Source organism: Neoarius graeffei, chromosome 22, assembly GCF_027579695.1.
Source record: "Neoarius graeffei isolate fNeoGra1 chromosome 22, fNeoGra1.pri, whole genome shotgun sequence".
Lineage (NCBI taxonomy): Eukaryota > Metazoa > Chordata > Actinopteri > Siluriformes > Ariidae > Neoarius > Neoarius graeffei.
In genome coordinates, this window is record NC_083590.1 from 11,172,715 (window position 1) to 11,192,527 (window position 19,813).

Genomic DNA, 19,813 nt, shown 5'->3' on the forward strand with positions numbered 1-19,813 from the left:
CTGTATTTTCCGTGATGGGCCAATCACGGAAGAGGTCAAGGGGGGAGGAAGTAAGTAGCAGTTTGTACGGAGGAGAGAGATGCAATTTGGAAAGAAGTCGCGCATTCAGTGAGCCCCGAGTTAAGTAGTTACGCTAATTCACACAAGGTGAAAGTGACTCTTTATCATCATCAAAGTTAAGTTTTCGGTATGAAGACTTTGTTAGAACTTCAATAGTGATAGTTATCCGCCTGTTAAGTGGACAATTTAACGTAAGGCAGAGTTGAAGACTGACGCGGTTTAGCCCAAGGCGTCTATCCAGTGGCTTTGGAACGGACTTTGCGAGCACGCTAGCGACCTGCAAGCTACAACGTGAGGCCCATTCGAGCGCGGGGGCAGCGACGAAAGCACCTGGACACCAACGGAGCCTGACCGTGTTGTTGAGGGGAGAATTGAACGTGCAACGACCGAATTCCACTGCATCTGCCTACAACCTCTCCAACGCGCGAGTGACTGCCAAGATATTGAGGTATTTTAATTCCTTTTATGTTTGCCACAGTGGTGAAGGAGCCGTTGTGTTTAAGGCTACCCCGCACCCAAGCTGCAAATCAGGCCTGCAACGGGAGAACTGGGGTCGGGGAAAGGTATTATTTTGAAACTATTGCCGGCTTTAGTATATAATCTTTTTTTGGGGGGCCCTTTAGGTTTCATTGTGAACCATTCTTGGTGATATAACTAAGTGCTTGAGAACCATTTTTACATTCCTTTTTCAGTAAATAGTTCATGTGTTCTTATAACTTTTTTTGTGGTCATTGAGTGTTGCACATGTGTAATTTAACCCTGAGGAAAATTTAGGTAAAAGTGTTATTGTACATACAAGTAGCAATCAAAACACAAGATAGTTGCTGTAAAAGTAATCCATTTATTTAGTTTATGTATATCAGAGAGGAACATTTTACCTTGTCAGTGAGATTTAAGAAATTGCAATATTCAGAGGTGAAACCTCACACATGATAACCGTATTATAAGAACTCAGGTTAGCCCCTCTCACATATTGTCATTTTCACACGGGAGGCGCTACAGTAGCCTTTGGACCTAGCCATGGCGAAATTGCAAACAAACAGAAGGCCTGCAGCATATAATCAGGCTACATTAGAACAGAACTTGCTCAAAGTTTTATTTTTTATTATTATTATTTTATTTATTATTTTTTATAGGCCAACATAGCCTGTATTTTCCATTCATTTTTATTTATGTTCCAGATAGACACTAAACAACAACAACAACAAAAAATCCAGCAATCATGAATGATACACCCTCATTGTGTAAGCACGTCTTCAACTACAAAGCCAACACGGAAACCTGCGTTCGTCATTAAAAAGGCATTCAACACGCCTTGCGCTCCGCAAAGTCGTCGACTATTTGAGGGATGTTAAGTGCTCTTGCTCGCTCATTCTCAATTGATAAAATGGCCAATCCACAGAGTCTCTCTTGACCCATTGTGCTCCTGAGATAATTTATCAATTTTAATTTGGAGAAAGAGCGCTCTGCTGTCGCAACTGAGACGGGGAGAGTGAGAAAAAGCAAGAAGGGGTGCACACCTCACTAAATGTAGAAGTTACTGCTGGATGATCTACTACCAGCAACCTGGCCAGGCTAAGCACAGATGTGCGTCTCGCTATCTGCTCCTTGAAACAAGCCCTAAATGACACTAGTTGACCAGGAAAGCTGGAGTCAATATCCCGACTATAGTGATCAAACAGTCGACGGGCCACTTCATATAGCTCCTCGTCCTTGGCATGCTGGAGCGCATTTGGATGAATAGCCTCAAACAAATGAGCAGTCCGATTTAAACTGACAAACCTTTGTGACAGCTGCTGAGTGATTACATCAAGGCATGCAGAGAACACATTCACCTGAAAATAATGTTCTGCATCGGAAAGCCGACCGTCTTCGCTAAGGTGATCAGAGTGGCACTTCACTTTTTTCAACCTGGTGGCTACAAATTGCGTTTGACTGCTCCATTTCACAGCCAATGCCAGAGTGGAAGCCTTTGCCTCATCAAACTGCTCCCTCTACTCCTGTAGAGTTCGTACAGCATTCTGCAATAATGCAGACGCTTTGAGGAGATCAATGGTCTTCTCCTGCAGTAACTTTGAGATGGCATTAGTGCAATCCAAAGTCATTATCTGAAGGCTGATTAAAAATATGAACTGAAATTTAGTAATGGCCTTTTTAAGTGCATCTGCCTCATCTTGTTCATTCGTTTTCTCGCTTGTGAGAGCTTGTCGAGAGCTTTAATGACGTCTCCATATCTGTACTTTAACGCAACAAGCGCATCGTAGCGGGAGGACCAGCGGGTTGGGCAGAGGCATTTCAAGGTTATGTCCCTGCTCTCTGGGCTCAATAAGTCGCCAAGTAATGCCCATCTCTTAACACTGTTGGCAACCACATCATAAAACTGTCTAATCTCTGGGATAGTTTTGACAGAATCATTCAGTACCAAATTCAGACAATGAGCCGCACAGTGCACGTACAAAGCAAGGGGCTCCTGCTCCGCTATTCTCGCTTGAACACCAGAATAAATTCTGCTCATGTTCGCTGCACTGTCATAACCCTGTCCACGGCATCTGGAGAGATCTAAGCCATTCCCTTCAATGCAGCTAATAATTCGGTCCTCCAGTTCAGAAGCGGATGCGTTCACAGTTATCTTGAATCCAAGAAAAGCCTCAACTATCCTGATTTCACAGGGTTTTTATTATTTTATTTTTTTAACCATGATAAGAATGTGTAGCAAAAATGAGAGATATATAGGTCAACTAGTCTGTAATCATGTGAAAACTTGTAGGTTTCAAGGAATTTCCAATGAAATCGCGTTATGCATATTTATTGGGAGGGCCTGAATGTCAAAGGGTGGGGCCTTGTACGGCTAGGGGGAGGGCCCAAGGCCCAGGGGCAATTGCCCCACCCACCCCTTTTAGCTCCACCCCTGCTATTAGATTATTATTACTACAACTGTTTATTACTGTAATAACTCACTGAATTACTGAAAATCAACAGAAGGATTATTGTGGGGTTTTTTTTGTACTGTTTTCATGGTTTTTACTGAAAAGTCAATTTTTAAAATCAATTTATTTTGTTACCCCATCAGTTCTCTGGCATTCACGTCTCATTTTAGTTTCAAATTCTATATTCCTGAGATCATTTCCACCATGTCACTGCAGCTCACACAGAGGGCAGTTAGTTTGAGTCTCAGGTGCAGTTTGTGGGATTAGTTACAGTGTTGTAGTAAATTTCACAGTGAGTTCAGACACATTGCAGTCGGATCAAGTCCCGTTTTGTGCTGCAGCTTCTCACATACGTCCATCTGACCCAAAGACTCTGTGACAAAAAATTCAGTGTGCGTGTGCAGTGAACAGAAACAATCTTCCTCCTCAGGACACTGATGATGAACCTAAAACCTCTGCTTCAGTCTCACTATTAGAGAATGGGTCTTACTGAGGAGCAGGTCATGTGACTCTCAGAGAGATGATCTTACCCCAGTGTCTCCAGTTTACAGTGAGGATTCTCCAGTCCAGCACAGAGACGCTTCACTCCTGAGTCTCCCAGATTATTATGAGACAGAATCAGGTCTCTCAGGTTTGAGGGGTTTGATCTCAGAGCTGAACTCAGAGCAGCACAGCCTTCATCTGAGACACCACAACCACACAACCTGCAGAGACACAATGACACACACTTCATCAACAGATTTTCATCTTGGTTTAATTCTTACTTTAAAGATGTTGAGTGTAAAATTAATTTTATTATTCAGAATGTCCAGAATGTCCAGACTGCATCGCTATTGCAACATTATCACTAGCTCTAAAAGCACAGACAACTTCATTACAAGCTTTCTCTTGGAATAAAATGTTTACAAACGTTTACATATGCTTCTGCAGGTTGGACCGTGAGTTTTTGGAGGCCATAATGTGGTTTGTTTTAGGCAAATAAAGCAAACATTTAAAATGAAACAAATCTTTATTCCTTTCCACAGAAGAACCGCCTCCTTCCATTCTGCCATCAACTGATCGTGTTCAAATAACGCTGCGGAGTAATTGAACTTGATTTTATAGTCTATGGACGTGACATGTCCCTAGTGATTACTGATCGGCTGTCTCAGTGTCACCTGCAAAAAAAACAAATCATGTTTTAGAAAAGAAAAGAAAAAACATCCACTTTCTAAACTGCTTCATAGTAATGAGTAACGAGGACCTTGACAGAAATGTAGTGGAGTGAATAGTACAATATTTGTCTTTCAAATGTCGTGAAGTTAAAGTCATAAGTAAAAAAAAAACAAACTCAAGTACAGATTCTCAAAAAGTGTACTTAAGTACTCAAGTAAATTTACTTGGTTACTGTCCACCTCTGCCTGTCAGTAATGCAATAGAGAGCGCCACTTCCAGTCAGACTACAAACATGGCTGATCTGAACTACAACACCCAAGAACCACAGCGCCCTCTATCGCCTGTCTATTGAGGTATTTCACCTGACGTCACAGGGTCACGTGACGCCCCGGTGTCCACCATTTTGGACGGCAAGCTAGCTAATGTCAACAACAGTAGCTAGTATGTTACTGTAGCAATATTTACGTTCAGTCATTTGGATGACTGTTAAAACCTTTCAGTCTCAAGTTTTTCCTTTACTTGATTTACTAGTTTACTGAGCTAGCGTGCGATGGCTCCCGCCTTGGCCGGCGAGCGCGCGATGGCTCCCGGCTTGGCCGGCGAGCGCGCGATGGCTCCCGGCTTGGCCGGAGAGCGCGCGATGGCTCCCGGCTTGGCCGGCGAGCGCGCGATGGCTCCCGGCCTGGCCGGAGAGCGCGCGATGGCTCCCGGCCTGGCCGGCGAGCGCGCGATGGCTCCCAGCCTGGCCGGCGAGCGCGCGATGGCTCCCGGCTTGGCCGGCGAGCGCGCGATGGCTCCCGGCTTGGCCGGCGAGTGCACTAGCTCAGTAAACTAGTAAATCCAGTGAAGGAAAAACTTGAGACTGAAAGGTTTTAACAGTCATCCAAATGACTGAACGTAAATATTGCTACAGTAACATACCAGCTACGATGTTGTTGACATTAGCTAGTGCTAACAGCTAGTTGCTAATACACTGCTACAACTACACCGACCCTAATAATACAGTTCTTGGTCATTGCCTGGTAACAGCAAATTTATAACGGGCCATGTCTCAACAGACTAAGAAGTTATTTCAATGACATTTAATAACATTTTGTTTATCCTGAGGACCAAAAGTAAATGAAAATGTGAACAAACCTTAGCTGTAATCAGATGGCGACCACCGGCTCCAGGGACGACCCGCTGATGTAGGCATGTTACCCAGCCTGACACAAAATATTTGTAGGCATCCAAACTCGTATACGCTTTCAGATCAATACCTGTGTATGGCGATGGGTTTTTAACGACATAGGTATACAGATCATGTGGGCCGAAGTCAGGTAAAGACGAGGGCTTCGTGTACTTCCGTATGTCAGTGAACAATCCTGGTGGAAGCAGGTAAACGTCGTTCTCTAAGCCTGCTAACCTCAATTTTTGCAAATACCTCTCCCTCTGCTCGCCCTGTAAATGCCCTACGTCGCTGGATAGTGAAGGTGTTTTCTGCATCTCGCTCCTTTTTCTTTTATGTTTTTCGTTTGTCGCCTTCCTCGCATTCAAACTGATTCGAGCCGTGCCGTCCAAAATGGCAGCGTCACATGACTTGGTCACGTGAGTGAAATACCTCAATTAATTACACCTGTCACTCATTTCCTGGTTAATCAGCCCACGCTATATAAACACCTCTCCCACACTCACTCCATGTGAAGTATCGTTCAGTGTCTTACCCGTCATAACAAGCCTTGTTATTCTGTCTGCTTGTTCTCGTTACTCTAGACTTTATTATTCTGTCTGCTGATCGATCAATCGACCCCTGCCTGTCCCTCGACTTTGATTTCGTCTAGCATTTTGGATTTGTTTGCCAGTCTGCGTTCCCCGCTCTCCCCTACACATACATCCGTAAGTGCCTGCATCCTGATATCACCCAATCTGGATGCAAGTTCCCTCAAAATAAAGCTGAAGGTCTGCACTTTGAGATCTTCATTATTTAATTTCATCAGCATACTGTGGGGGAGCAAAAAAAAAAAAAAATCATCCACGTCCTGGTTGGATGTAGGGGGTCCTGAGTTCAATGTTAAAAAATAAATAAATAGTTTATATATAAAATCACAGTTAAACTTGACATTCCACACCATCCCTGAAAATTTCATGCAACTAGAAAGAAAAGATGAATGAAACTTTGTAATGTTTTTCTGTCGCACTTGTTTTTACAGTAAAATTCGAGTCACGCTGCCTGTTAAAGCCTCGATATCTCAGAAACTAATGCAGATACAAGCCTGGAATTTTACACACTATTTATTGGGAATAGTGACTTTATTTAAATAGTAGGAAGCAAATCTGAGATGGTCAGTTGGCAACATTTTTTATTCTGGTGATAATTCATTTTCATTAATTTCTAAAGTAAAGTAATAAATTTCAGACACATTGCAGTCGGATCAAGTCCTGTTTTGTGCTGCAGCTTCTCACATACGTCCATCTGACCCAAAGACTCTGTGACAAATCATCAGTGTGCAGTGAACAGAAACAATCTTCCTCCTCAGGACACTGATGATGAACCTAAACCTCTGCTTCAGTCTCACTATTAGAGAATGGGTCTTACTGAGGAGCAGGTCATGTGACTCTCAGAGAGATGATCTTACCTCAGTGTCTCCAGTTTACAGTGAGGATTCTCCAGTACAGCACAGAGACGCTTCACTCCTGAGTCTTCTAGTTTATTCTCAAACAGATCCAGTGTCTTCACAGTCAGATGCAGTTCTCTCAGACTGGAGGTTTCTGAGTTGAGCACTGAGACCAGAGCGTCAGCGCTTCTCCATTTAATTGTATCACAATTGATCCTGAAGGAAATAAAATAATACATAATAAACTCACACAAATGATCAAGCAGGTCCTCAAATCTTTCACTGCACCATTTCATTTTCATAAATGACAAAAGTACAAACTCCGAGTCGACAATACACTGAAATGCTGTAACAGTAATTCACAGTTCGAGCTGTTCGGATTTGAGTTTTCTGCTGCATACGTCATCACTGACACATGGGATAAACACGCAACATCAAATCTGATCACCAAATCGGGAAATAAGAGTCTGATCTAAAATATTTATAAGAGGAGAAAGGAAAAGAGTTTCAAAAGTCAGGTTTAGATGAAGCAGGCAGAGTTGTTCAAGCTCACAATTTTATTGTAAACTGACTCAGAAAAACAATTTTGACATCTAACAAACAAACTCACGTTTGTACAACTCATTTTTCTTAGAAAATAACTAACAAAGATACTTGATTAAGCAAAACAAGTTTTTCTTAGTTTCCTTCAAATTTCTAAAGACTGTCCTACTCTCTAACAAGAAGTTTTAAGTTTTCTTACTTTATGTTCATTGACACGCCTACTACGGGGTTTCCTTCCTTTCTCCACAAGCCCAACGAGCTTCATTCTCAGACCATACTCTCATACACACTAAGTTCTTGAGCAGCTCAGTTCATTGGGCCCAATTCTAATGTGAGTAAAGACCGGTTCTTAAGAAGATCAGTTCATAAGTTCATAAGTTAATTTCAATGTGTGTATTCAAAGTGTAATGTGTGTATTCTTGCACACAATTAGAAATGCACATCTTGCATTCATTCTCAGACCCAATACTCACACATTCATACACAGTATAAGACTAGTTATCAAGAAGCCCTGTTCATAGGGCACGAGTCTGTGAATTCACAATTGTAATGTGAAATTTTCAAAATGGTGAATAAAAGGTTTTTTTTTAACTACACTTTGTGTTGTGTTGAATGATGGGGTGTGGTGAAAATTGTTAGAACTCAAAAAACAAAATTGGTAGAAGTTAGATTTTACATATGAAACTGAAAGTCTTTGTTGATCAAACTTAGTATAATGAGTTTGTATTATTAAAAACAAAAGGTTGGCAGAATTCACAAATCTGTGTTGTGTCAACCTTTGGCTTATTTAGGTAAAGAGAACTCAAAAAAACAAATGCATCACGTTGCCTAGATAATTTCAGTTCTGTCAACCATTTTTTTTACAGTGTATTTATCTGAACAGATCAGACATTTAATTTGTTCTCTAATTAGTGAGCGACTGAAATGATCCCAGCCCAGTGCTGAAGGGGTTTTATGGAGATACTCATGATGAGCTCGCTGACTAACTCTGTGTGTGTGTGTGTGTGTGTGTGTGTGTGTGTGTGTGTGTGTGTGTGTGTGTGTGTGTGTTGACATGTTCTTCCCCTTACACTCTGTGTGTTGTCTCTCCCTGTCTGACTTTCCCTGTGTGTGGGGGGTAAAGACCTCTCCCAGAAAAGGACACTGAAATTTCAGACAGAGGTTTTTGTTTCAGAGACAAATAAATCCATCAAAGAGCTTCAGCATGAAAAAGAATAAAAGCTGTGAAGTCAACACAACAGAAAAAATTACAATTCAGAAAAGATGTCAGGACATTACAACAACAGTATAATTAGCATGTAATTAATTTATGTTATGATGTAATAAAAATAAATAAGAACGGTGTTTCTAATGAGTTCTCTGTGAAAAGCTGTTTTGAATAAAACCTTTTATCAGGTCATCATAAAGTTTTTTGGAATTATAATTTTGTTTTACTGCAAACTCCACATGGTTCTACAGGCCCAGTGTCTGCATCATTACATTTCAGCGAGAACCAGGGGCGTATCACCCGTGGGGGTTGCGTACGTTTCATCCCCCCCACTTTTGTTGAAACACAATTTCATCCCCTGCACTTTTGTCAGATTAAAATGACATCATTATGAAAATTATACAGCTACTATAAAATGTATAACAAGGAAGTAAACTATTGCCTTAACGTTAGACAAAAAACAGCCACGCAACGGACTCAAAACAGTTTTTCTCACCCGAACTTGGCTGACTCGCTCAGTCACCAAAACTGTTTTGTTTGTGTCACCTCTAGAGGACACAAACTTTATTATTTAGTATTATTTAATATTTAGTATTCCAATCGAGTATGTGGAGAAGTAGAACATGTTTTTAGGCTTTTGTGTGATCACGTTGGGGATAATTAAGCTATTTTGTAGAACCATATTGAGTCCTCCTCAATCTCCTGTGAGTGGCTAACTTTTTGTTTTTGAAGTAGGGGTACACCATTTTAATGATGAATGTCTAATAGCAAAGGAAGTATCAACAACCTCCAAAACCTTGATTGATTATATGAACCTACATTGATTATATTACTGCTCTTGATTATGTCATCCAAAAATGTTAAGTTCCATTATACTTAGTAGCAGCAGACACTTTTATCCAAAGCAACTTGGATAGGTTTGCTTGACATGTGCACTTAAATGTCTGTATAATATTAAAAAAGTGAGTAATGTATGAATGATCTGTTCTAAGAAGGCTGAAAACGTGGCTGCGAAGTAGCATGACACAAACACGTCTTAATAGTGTAGCTGTGTGTCATGTTCAGAAGAACAAACTTGACCTGTTGGACAGACAAATGATTGCGCAACAATTTGTTTCTTATAAGAAGCAAAGACACATTTGGTTGTTTCAAACACAAATAGTGTGTCAAGCAAGGTTGTCAGGATTTGTTGACAGTGATGTTAAATAGTAGTAGTTACTAGTTGTAAAGTCAGTTGAGGCAAGTTTTTTATTACGAGTGTGTGTGTTTGTACCAAGTCTACTTTTCATGCATTATAACTGCTTATCACTTTTTAGAAGAGTTTTTCAATTGAGATTTAAAGGCATTTCAAATCGAATGAATGTTCAATAATTGTTGTACAGTAATGTTATTTGGCCATTAAGTGTTTGTTGTATGTGTAGTCTATTGCATCATTTTCAAATTTTATGCATTAAACCTGATGTAATGCATGATGCAAACAAGTTTTGTACACGAGTTTGAATAATTAAAGGTGGGGTATTAGATTTTTTTCAGGAGTATTTTTTACCATATTGCTTGAAAAGCTCCTCACACCCATGTTGCAAGCAGTACAATAGAAGGTTTGACCCAAAAACGAAATATTTTAATCCAGTCTACAATGTAAAATAAAGGAAAAACGCCATCCAATCATATCAAGGTACCACCTCAAAATGATTGGATACTGACACGTCAATCAGACTGAAGCCCGCAAGCAGTCCGCCCTTGTGTGTGTGTGAGAGAGAGAGAGAGAGAGAGAGAGAGAACGAGCAGCCAGGATTTTCTCAGAGCGCTCCCTCCAAACAACGGGGATTTACGTGACTTTTCTGCCAAATTTTATAATGGCAGTCTATGTGGCTGCGTGGCTGTGCTCTCCTCACTTTCAGGCTTCTCATTCAAAAACTGCAAGTCCTATCATGTAGGTAGACACATTGTGTGAATCAGGACAAGTGTGGCTACTACTTTTGAGAAAATTATGTGTGTGGAGTGAAAATTGGGGCTGAAAACACAGTTTAAATGAGAAAGTTTGAGCTATTTTTCCAAGCTCTCTACACTCTAACTTAACGAGACGCGGGGGGTGGGAGCATGGCGAGGGTGGGCTTGTTTCTTTTCAAAATATGGCTTGTGGGAACCGTTATTCCAAAATCTCATACCCCACCTTTAAAGACATTAAAAGCAGGAACTGCCCCGTCTTATTTGAATGCTATACTTAAGAGGTCCTTCTAGGATGCTGCGCTTCTCCAACATGAACTGATTAGCCATGCCTCCTGCTCACACAAAGCGATCCCAGTCCAAACTGTTATGCATGATGGTGTATGATCTATACACTGTGTATGACTTCTTGGGCTATGTGAAGTTTTTGGTTTTGTTTATATCAGTGTATACCAGTGTAGGCAGCAATACTGACATCTCTGTTATAGAACAGTATCCTGTTACCTAGAATTATCACTCAATACTTTTTGCCTTCACTTACTGAATAATTACATAGCCCTGGCAGTAACAACACCAAAACCCAACATGATAGATCTCTGCATGAAATGCAGAACTTGGCTGGAGTCAACTGGATTTATAGGCTTTCTGCTGTCCTCCCTTTCATTTGCATCCATGGACCATGGGTATGAAAAAGTTCCATATCGGTCATTGATAGTACATCACAGTGTACACGCCGGGCGTGTATATAGCCATAAACCGATTTCTAATGATATGGCTTCCCCATTGCAGAACACCCCCACTTTTGGAAAGCTTGATACACCCCTGGCAAGAACACACATTTAATGTGGAGACGTGAAGAAGAAAAAAAAATTATTCACACTACACTCAGTGAAGGTTTTGTACAGAAGGGAAAAACAAGAACACCTCATTTATTGGACATTGAAGCCTGCAATCGTGGTGTAAATTGTAAATAAACTATAAGTATAAAAGTTCTGTTTGATTATCTGTTTTATTTTTGGAAAGGTGGCGTTTGTGAGTCGAGTGAGTTGGCCGTCACTTCCATCTTCAGCTCACAGCTTCTTGGGACAAAATGGCAGAATGTGAGACGTAAATGTTTTTCTCCTTAAATGACATCAACTGGTTTCCACTTATTTAATAGCTGAACTTCAGTTTTATTCAATTCTACATGCAACTGTTTTCCCCTCATTTATCTACTGATCTATTTGTATTCACACACACACTGTATCACCTGAAACTCAAACCATCCCAAAGTGCATTTCTGTCAAAGTGCTTTCAGTTTCTCTCTTTCTAACAGTGGAACAGTAGAACAGTTCTATTCAGCTTTACTTACACGGCTTTTCTGGATGCTGCAATCACAGGCATCACCTTCACAAGAACCCAATCTGGTATCTTCTCTGTACTGGTATATTTACTCAGGTCAAACTCCTCCAGCTCCTGTGCTGAAGTCAGTAACACAAACGCCAGAGCAGACCACTGTGAAGGAGACAGTTTCCTTCGTTTTCCAGATTTCAGGTAGCGTTGGATTTCCTCCACTAGAGAATAGTCACCCAGTTCATTCAGACAGTGGAACAGATTGATGCATTTTTCTGCAGGAAGATCATCTTCACTGATCTTCTCCTTAATGTACCGAACTGTTTCCTTTTTGCTCTGGGAGCTACTTCCTGTCTGTGTTACGAAGGCATGTAAGAGTTTCTGACTGGACTTCAGTGAGAGACCCAGAAGAAAGCGGAGGAACAAATCCAGATGTCCAGTCTGACTGTATAAGGTCTGATCTACAGCACACCTGTGTACATCTGAAATTGTCTTAAAGGGCCGACTCTGATCAAGGACATTTCTCTCTTCCTTCATGAAGGTCAGATGCACATACAGAGCTGCGAGATGCTCCTGAACGCTCAGATGAATAAAGCAGTACACTTTATTCTGGTGAAGCCCAACCTCCTCTCTGAAGATCTGCGTACACACACCTGAGTACACTGCTGCTTCTGTCACATCAATGCCACACTCTCTCAGGTCTTCCTCATAGAAGATCAGGTTGCCTTTCTTCAGCTGCTCAAAAGCCAGTTTTCCCAGTTTGAGAAGCATTTCTTCATCACTCTCCTGCTTCTTTGAGTACTTTCCTCTGATGATGTTTGTCTGAATGATGAGGAAGTGTGTGTACATTTGAGTCAGAGTCTTGGGGATCTCTCCACTCTCTGCTTCACCCAACATTCTCTCGAGAACAGCAGCTGAAATCCAGCAGAAGACTGGGATGTGACACATGATGTAGAGGCTTCTTAATGACTTCAGGTGTGTGATGATGTTCTTGGCCAGGATCTGATCACTGACCCTCTTCCTGAAGTACTCCTCCTTCTGAGGGTCATTGAATCCTCGTACCTCTGTGACTCGATGGACGTACTTAGAGGGGATTTGATCAGCTGCTGCTGGTCGGGAGGTGATCCAGATGAGAGCAGAGGGAAGCAGATTCCCTCTGATCAGGTTTATCAGCAGCACATGCACTGATGCTGATTCAGTTACATCACACACACTCACTGTGTTCTGGAAATCCAGAGGGAAACGACACTCGTCCAATCCATCAAAAATGAACAGAGCCTTTTCCAACATGGACATTTCTGTTTCTTTTGTTTCTTTAAAACAGGCATGAAGGAGCTTCATCAGACTCAGTTTTTGGTCCTTCATCAGATTCAGCTCTCTGAAAGGAAGTGGAAATATGAGGGGGATGTCCTGATTTGCTTCCCCTTCAGCCCAGTCCACAATGAACTTCTGCACAGAGACTGTTTTTCCGATACCAGCCACTCCCTTTGTCACTACAGTTCTGATGGGTTTGTCTTCTTCAGATAAGGGCTTAAAGATGTCGTTACACTTGATTGGTGTTTCCTCTGTTGTTTTTCTCCTGGATGCTGCCTCGATCCACCTCACCTCATGTTCTTTATTGACGTCTCCACTGTCTCCCTCTGTGATGTAGAGCTCTGTGTAGATCTCATTCAGTAGCACTCGGTTTTCCTGCTTTATTATCACTCCATTTAAACACTGAAACTTCTTCATCAGATTTAATCTGAACTTTTTCTTGAATTCATTTACAGCAGGAGATTCTGGGGCGTGTCTGTGTGACAGGGTGAAATAAGATGACGTGGTGAGACATGGGGTCCAATTATTACAGTTTAAGATCACAGTTTTTCTGACTGGTTTCCACAGATAGCCGTTCTTTATGATGCTAACACGATGGATTTACCTGATTTGACTGTATGTTTTCTATAATCTAATCATGTAGATAATAACAGCAGAGAGGTTTATAATACCAGAGCTTCAGTGTCACAGTCATGGTGTTGGGTTTGATCTTACCCTGCATCTGTTATGAAGATCTTTTCTCTTCGGTCTCCTGCCTTCTGTAAAACACTGGGAACAAAAATAGTTGCTGTTAAAGACAATAACTTTGATCCCTGACATACTGTAGTCTCAGCTTTAGCCCGAATTTTACTGCAATAAATGGAGCAAGTGAATAATTATTTAGAAAACACAGAACTAATGACATCAACATTGTGGACCTGGAAAAGGAAGATAAAAAAAAGTCTGTCCCTGTTTTAATTTTAGGTTTCTAATTTTTTTTTCTGCCTACAGTCCCCTCCAAAAGTATTGGAATAGGAAGGCCAGGTGGTAGTGTTTTTTTCTTTACAATGAGGACCTTTGGGTTTGAGTTCAAAAGATCAATGAGAAATCAATTAGCTGTTTCAGTTATTTTTGCATATAGTTGCATTTCTTGCTTCAGCATTTAAGATGTTACCCATAAGACATTTTCACCCAAATAAATGTTTACACTATTTCCTCGAAAGGCAAGGCAAGTTTATTTATATAGCACATTTCATACACAGTGGCAGTTCAATGTGCTTTACAGAAGTAAAAGCAGAACAGTAAACAATAGAAAATAAAATTACATAAAATAATTGGGGAAGAAAAATAATAAGAATTAAACAATAGTAGAAATAAAATAATAAAATGAAATAAAAGTTCAAAAAAGGAATCAGCCTCAAGATTAATTATTATTATGGGTTTAACTCATAAAGCGTGCTCTTCCCGTGGCTCTTCCACGAGGATCACCAAAAATCGTCCCGCAGACAAAATCTACAAGGATCACCAAAAATCGTCCCGCAGACAAAATCTATGAGGATCACCAAATAAAATCGTCCCGCAGACAAAATCTACGAGGATCACCAAAAATCGTCCCGCAGACAAAATCTACGAGGATCACATAAAGCGCGCTCTTCCCGTGGCTCTTCCACGAGGATCACCAAAAATCGTCCCGCAGACACAATCTACGAGGATTACCAAATAAAATCGTCCTGCAGACAAAATCTACGAGGATCACCAAAAATCGTCCCGCAGACAAAATCTACGAGGATCACAGTAAGAAAGAATTAAAGTAAAATCATTAAAATCCAAGATTAAAAAGAAATTAAAATAAAGAAAGTAAAATCATTAAAATCAAAATTAAAAGAAATTATGTTAAAGGAAATTAATTACTTAGGTAAAAATTAATCAAGTGAAAGCATCTGAAAACAGCTTTGTCTTGAGCCTGGATTTAAAACTAACAACAGTAGGAGCATTTTTGATATCATCTGGAAGTTGGTTCCAAAGCTTAGCAGCATAGCAACTAAAGGCTGCTTCACCACACTTCGTTTTGACAGCTGGTATTACTAGCAAGTTTTTCTCTTGTGATCTTAGAGACCTAGTTGGTGCATATAATTGAAACATATCCAGTAGGTAGCTGGGTCCCATCCCATTTAATGTTTTAAATAGAAGAAGTAGTGCTTTAAAGTCAATTCTATAGCTCACTGGGAGCCAGTGCAGAGACCTTAGGATTGGACTGATATGGACTACCCTTTTTGTTCTTGTAAGAACCCTTGCTGCTGCATTTTGGATTAGTTGAAGCTCTTTGATGGTCTTTTTTGGAAGACCTGTGAAAAGGCTATTGCAGTAATCAACCCTACTGGAGATGAAAGCATGAATAAGTTTTTCTAGATCATGTTTTGACATGAGACCCCTGAGTTTAGAAATGTTTTTTAGGTGATAGAAAGCATTTTAGTATCACGAAAGACCAAGTAACTATAATATAAATCACAATAGCTGCTAATGACAGTGGAGCACATCCATTACTGTGACTTTAACTGTGAGAATTATGGGATGTTACCTGTGCACAGGTGACAGGTTTCCACTTTTAAAGTTCCAAGGTTGAACAATAGACGCATCACTCTTCATGGAGACCCAGCTGGGTTCTGGGGAGTCTGATCTCTTTCTCTGGAGTTCACTGCACAACATTATAGAGTGGACATGAAACAGTTTTTCTTCCACAGAATTCCGACACAAAATGCCGCCGAGATGAATTTGTATCATATCGTATTTCACCATATTTCTTTTCAATATTCATTCTGACCTCCACCTCTTCTTACACACTCGGCAGCAGCAGCAGAGGGAGTCGCACATGTGATCATTTAATTATTTAAGGCACAATTTACCTTCAAACAATCTTTCTACATAAACAACAGCATCATGAAACAGCTTTATTACAGCTCCACTGAAAAAGATAAAAATATGTTCATAACAGGGGAAAAATACAGCTGATATTATAAATCCTGATCTACTTTTCTTCTGCACTAAACTCCAGCAGCGACTTCACCGGCTCTCCAGATCTCTGGGCTTATAGTGTAGCTATCTGTCTAGTAGCTTTCTAACAGAAACAGGAAATACATATCGTCCCAATGAGCTCATCCTGTTTCTCATCACAGCTGCTGTAAATGTGAATAAACAAAGGAATGCATTCATAAACAGTAGAATAAATGTTCTTACTTCATAGTGCTTACACTTCCAGTGTTCTCTACTTTTCAAAAATAAAAGGTGGTGGAGGGGGTTTGGGGGCTGCCTACGCCCCCAATGGGGTCCAAGCTGACGGACTTTGGGCTTTTTTTGACAGTGAAACTGGCCAATAAATGGATAGGAAATGCTAAGTCATTGTTAAAATCATTTTACAAAAAATTCACACACTTACTGTACATATCATCCTTATTGTCAACACTGTAAAAATGATTTGTTGTTTTAACCAGGGTTGTACAAAATTCAGAATTTCAGAATTTAATTCAGTTCAAGGAAAGAATTTGAATTGACTCCACCCTACATGATGTTGAATTGAATTTGAATTGGAATTACAGGAAGTGGAATTGAATTCATTGCAATTCAGGGAAATTCATTTTTCTCACATATCAGTGAGAATGTGATACTTTTATTTTTCTTCCAAATGGAAGTAGAGACATTAACATTAAGCATACATTCCCTTAATATTGAATCATTAGCAATATCTTCATTTCCAAGTAATCAAATTAAACAATGTTTTGGTAAATGCAATTATTAATTATTAAAAGTTCTTTACAGAGTAACGGTGTTGCATCTAATGGTCAACAGTTCCTCAAATGTTTTGTCACTGAGGCGGCATTGTTCTGGTCTGAATATCTTGCCTGCAACACTAAATATCCTCTCAACAGGTGCAGAGGAAGCAGGTATGGCCAGATATTTACATGCAAGTACAGCTAGGTTTGGGAAACTGTTTTGGTTCTCTTTCCAGAATGATAAAGGATCGGCATCCTCAGCCAAACATGGTGTGCTCAAGTAAACTGGAAGCTCATGTGAGACTGTGTCAATTGGGACACACTGTAAAAAAAAAATCTATCATTTTAACAGGAAAACCCTGGCAGCTGGGGTGACCAGAAAATCCCTGTAAAAAATACAGCACCCCATGTGAGTGTGAATGGTTGTCTGTGTCTATGTGTCAGCCCTGTGATGACCTGGTGACTTGTCCAGGGTGAACCCCGCCTTTCGCCCGTAGTCAGCTGGGATAGGCTCCAGCTTGTCTGCAACCCTGTGGAACAGGATAAAGCGGCGAGAGATAATGAGATGAGATGAGATGAAAATACAGCACCCCAGTAGATCACTTTACTGGCGAACATGTAAAGTGATTTACAGTGAATGAAATCATGGCTGAAATGAGTGTTACAGTATTTCTCTGTTTTTGTTACCAGTACTTGTAGCTTTAACAAATAAATTTGCTTTAAATCACATATTGATGTTGTAAATATAACAAAAATGTTCTGTTTACTGGTTTACAAAATTTAACAGTGATTTGAACAACAAATATATGTTTCGGGGTTTACAGTGCTGTTCTGTATGCATTTCACATAGTTTTACTGTAAATTTCACAGTCATTTTTTACAGTGCAGCAGTTGTTTGAGTCTCCATGTAGGGAAAGAGTCTGGGGTGTTTCCTTGTTTGAGTACTAATGTCAGAGGTGGCACTGACTTTTGGACATACAGACTCAACTTTTGCAGTGAGAAGATTTTTGATTATGATCGGTTCTTCACCATTACACCAGTCTAGTTTAAATCTTGGATCAAGTGTTGCAGCCATCTGAAAGCATTCCATATCCTCAAATTTTACTAGTTGTCTCTCAAGTGAGGTTTGTAAGGTGGACACAAACTTCTTGTTCCCAGTCACCTTTGCTTGCATGTCTCAGTCCTCTAACACAAGGAATAACCAAGCTTGATGTGACAGCTTTCTCTGCCTGACAGCAGTCTGTGACTTCCTCAAAGGGTTCTAACACCTCACAAAGTTTCTGAATGATTTTTAGTTCATATGCTGTTAGCTGAATTGGGCAGTGGAGCTCAGCAAGGACATCATTTGGAACTTTAAGGACTGATCTCAGCATCTTCAACTGGCTATTCCAGCGGGTGACATTAGCAGGTTGAAGTTTGTGCATTCCCTCCAGGACCTCTGTAGCATGGGTGGATTTATGGCAAAAAACGACAAGTTTCTGGACCTTGCCCAGGAGGATCTTTATGGAGCCAGCATCATCTAAGGCATCACGCACTACCAGTTGGAGACTATGAGCAAAGCAAGATAGTCTCTCTGGTGGAAAGTATATAATCTCCTCTTCTACATTGACCACTTCTAGATCACAGGTGTCATCCTCTTCATCGTCACTCTTACTGTTAACATGAACTGGTGGAAACAGAGTGAATGCCTTTATCATATTGGATGCATTGTCAGTTACAATGAATGATACCTTGTTCTGAATATTGTATTTGTCCAGATCATCATAGACCTGGCAAATATTTTCAGCTGTGTGTCTCCCTTTAAAACGCTGACAGCTCAGCATTATGCTCTTCAAATTGAAATCAACCAGGAAATGGCCCATCATCCCAAAAAAGGACCTCATTGATTGATTTGACCATAAATCAATGGTCAGGCAAATATGGCCAGCTTTTGCCATCAGATTACCTAGATGTGCTTTCACAGAATCTGAGCATTGTGGAATAAGGATCTCTCTGAGAGCTCTTCAGGTAGGCATTGTGAATGAGGGTTGGGCCAGTTGCAAGATATTAATGAAATCCTTATTTTCAACAGTAGAGAGGAGGAGAAGACCATTTGAAATGAATGTAACAATACTATCTGTCAGAGCCACTTAATGTGTATTGGTTGATGACCATTTAGAAGTTGAAGTTGGAGGATGACTGTCCTCATCTTGATTTCATTGGCTTGTGCCACTGCTGGATGCAGACTCCATCAAAATTTCAGGGTGTTTCTTCTGTAAGCAGAAAAGCCAATCTATATTCTCAGTCTAAAGACTGTTCATGCTTTGGATAAAAGTGCCAGCAAGTTTATGTTATACTACATTTGTACTGCAAAGATTTTTGAATTCTCTGCCTCTCTATAATGCTATGCCCAAGGCTACTTTGCTTTCACATGATATGCCAGGATGATTTGGACTTGCACAAGCAAATGAGAAATAGTGTGATTAGATAGTCATTGTATTTCAAAGAGAGCAGGGTATAAGGTAATACTTTACATGTTTCAAGTGGTGAGTAAAGTATAATGTATTACTGATTGATTCACAGTTCCCAATGCAAATACATGCCATGGTCATCAAAATAAAAGACATTACACATCTGTAAACTTACCTGGAGGTGCCATTTGAAATTTGAGGTAGCCTTTATGGAACCACACACTGGAGCACTGCAGTAATTGCAGATTGCTCTGTGGTTTCCATGTCTTGTGGGAATTAGCTCATCAAAATGAACAAGCACAGATGTCCTTTTACGCATGCTATTTCTTTGCATATTGCTGTAATCACAAAAATCAAAAGTACAAACCAGCTCTGGCCCTCAATTAGCTTATTCCACTAGAGTATACTCCCAACAAAATGTCCTAAATGTTTGGACGAACATTTTGAAGACTTGGATAAAGCAAGGCATTCTGGGAAATGAAGTGCTGTCCTATCATTTTCCACAATTTGAAAGTTATTACCATTTTAATGATCTGTT

The 19,813-nt window shown here is 40.3% G+C and overlaps 1 protein-coding gene across 3 annotated transcripts in view; it reads right to left on the minus strand.

The window, feature by feature from the left end:
• The window catches only part of LOC132870622 (NACHT, LRR and PYD domains-containing protein 12-like), a 327,744-nt gene that overhangs the window by 156,201 nt on the left and 151,730 nt on the right, over positions 1–19,813 (minus strand). For all 3 annotated transcript variants that reach the window (XM_060904348.1, XM_060904347.1, XM_060904346.1), the window contains exon 12: positions 3,518–3,691. In XM_060904348.1, the coding sequence (XP_060760331.1) occupies positions 3,518–3,691 (174 nt within the window). The remainder of the gene's footprint in view (positions 1–3,517; positions 3,692–19,813) is intronic.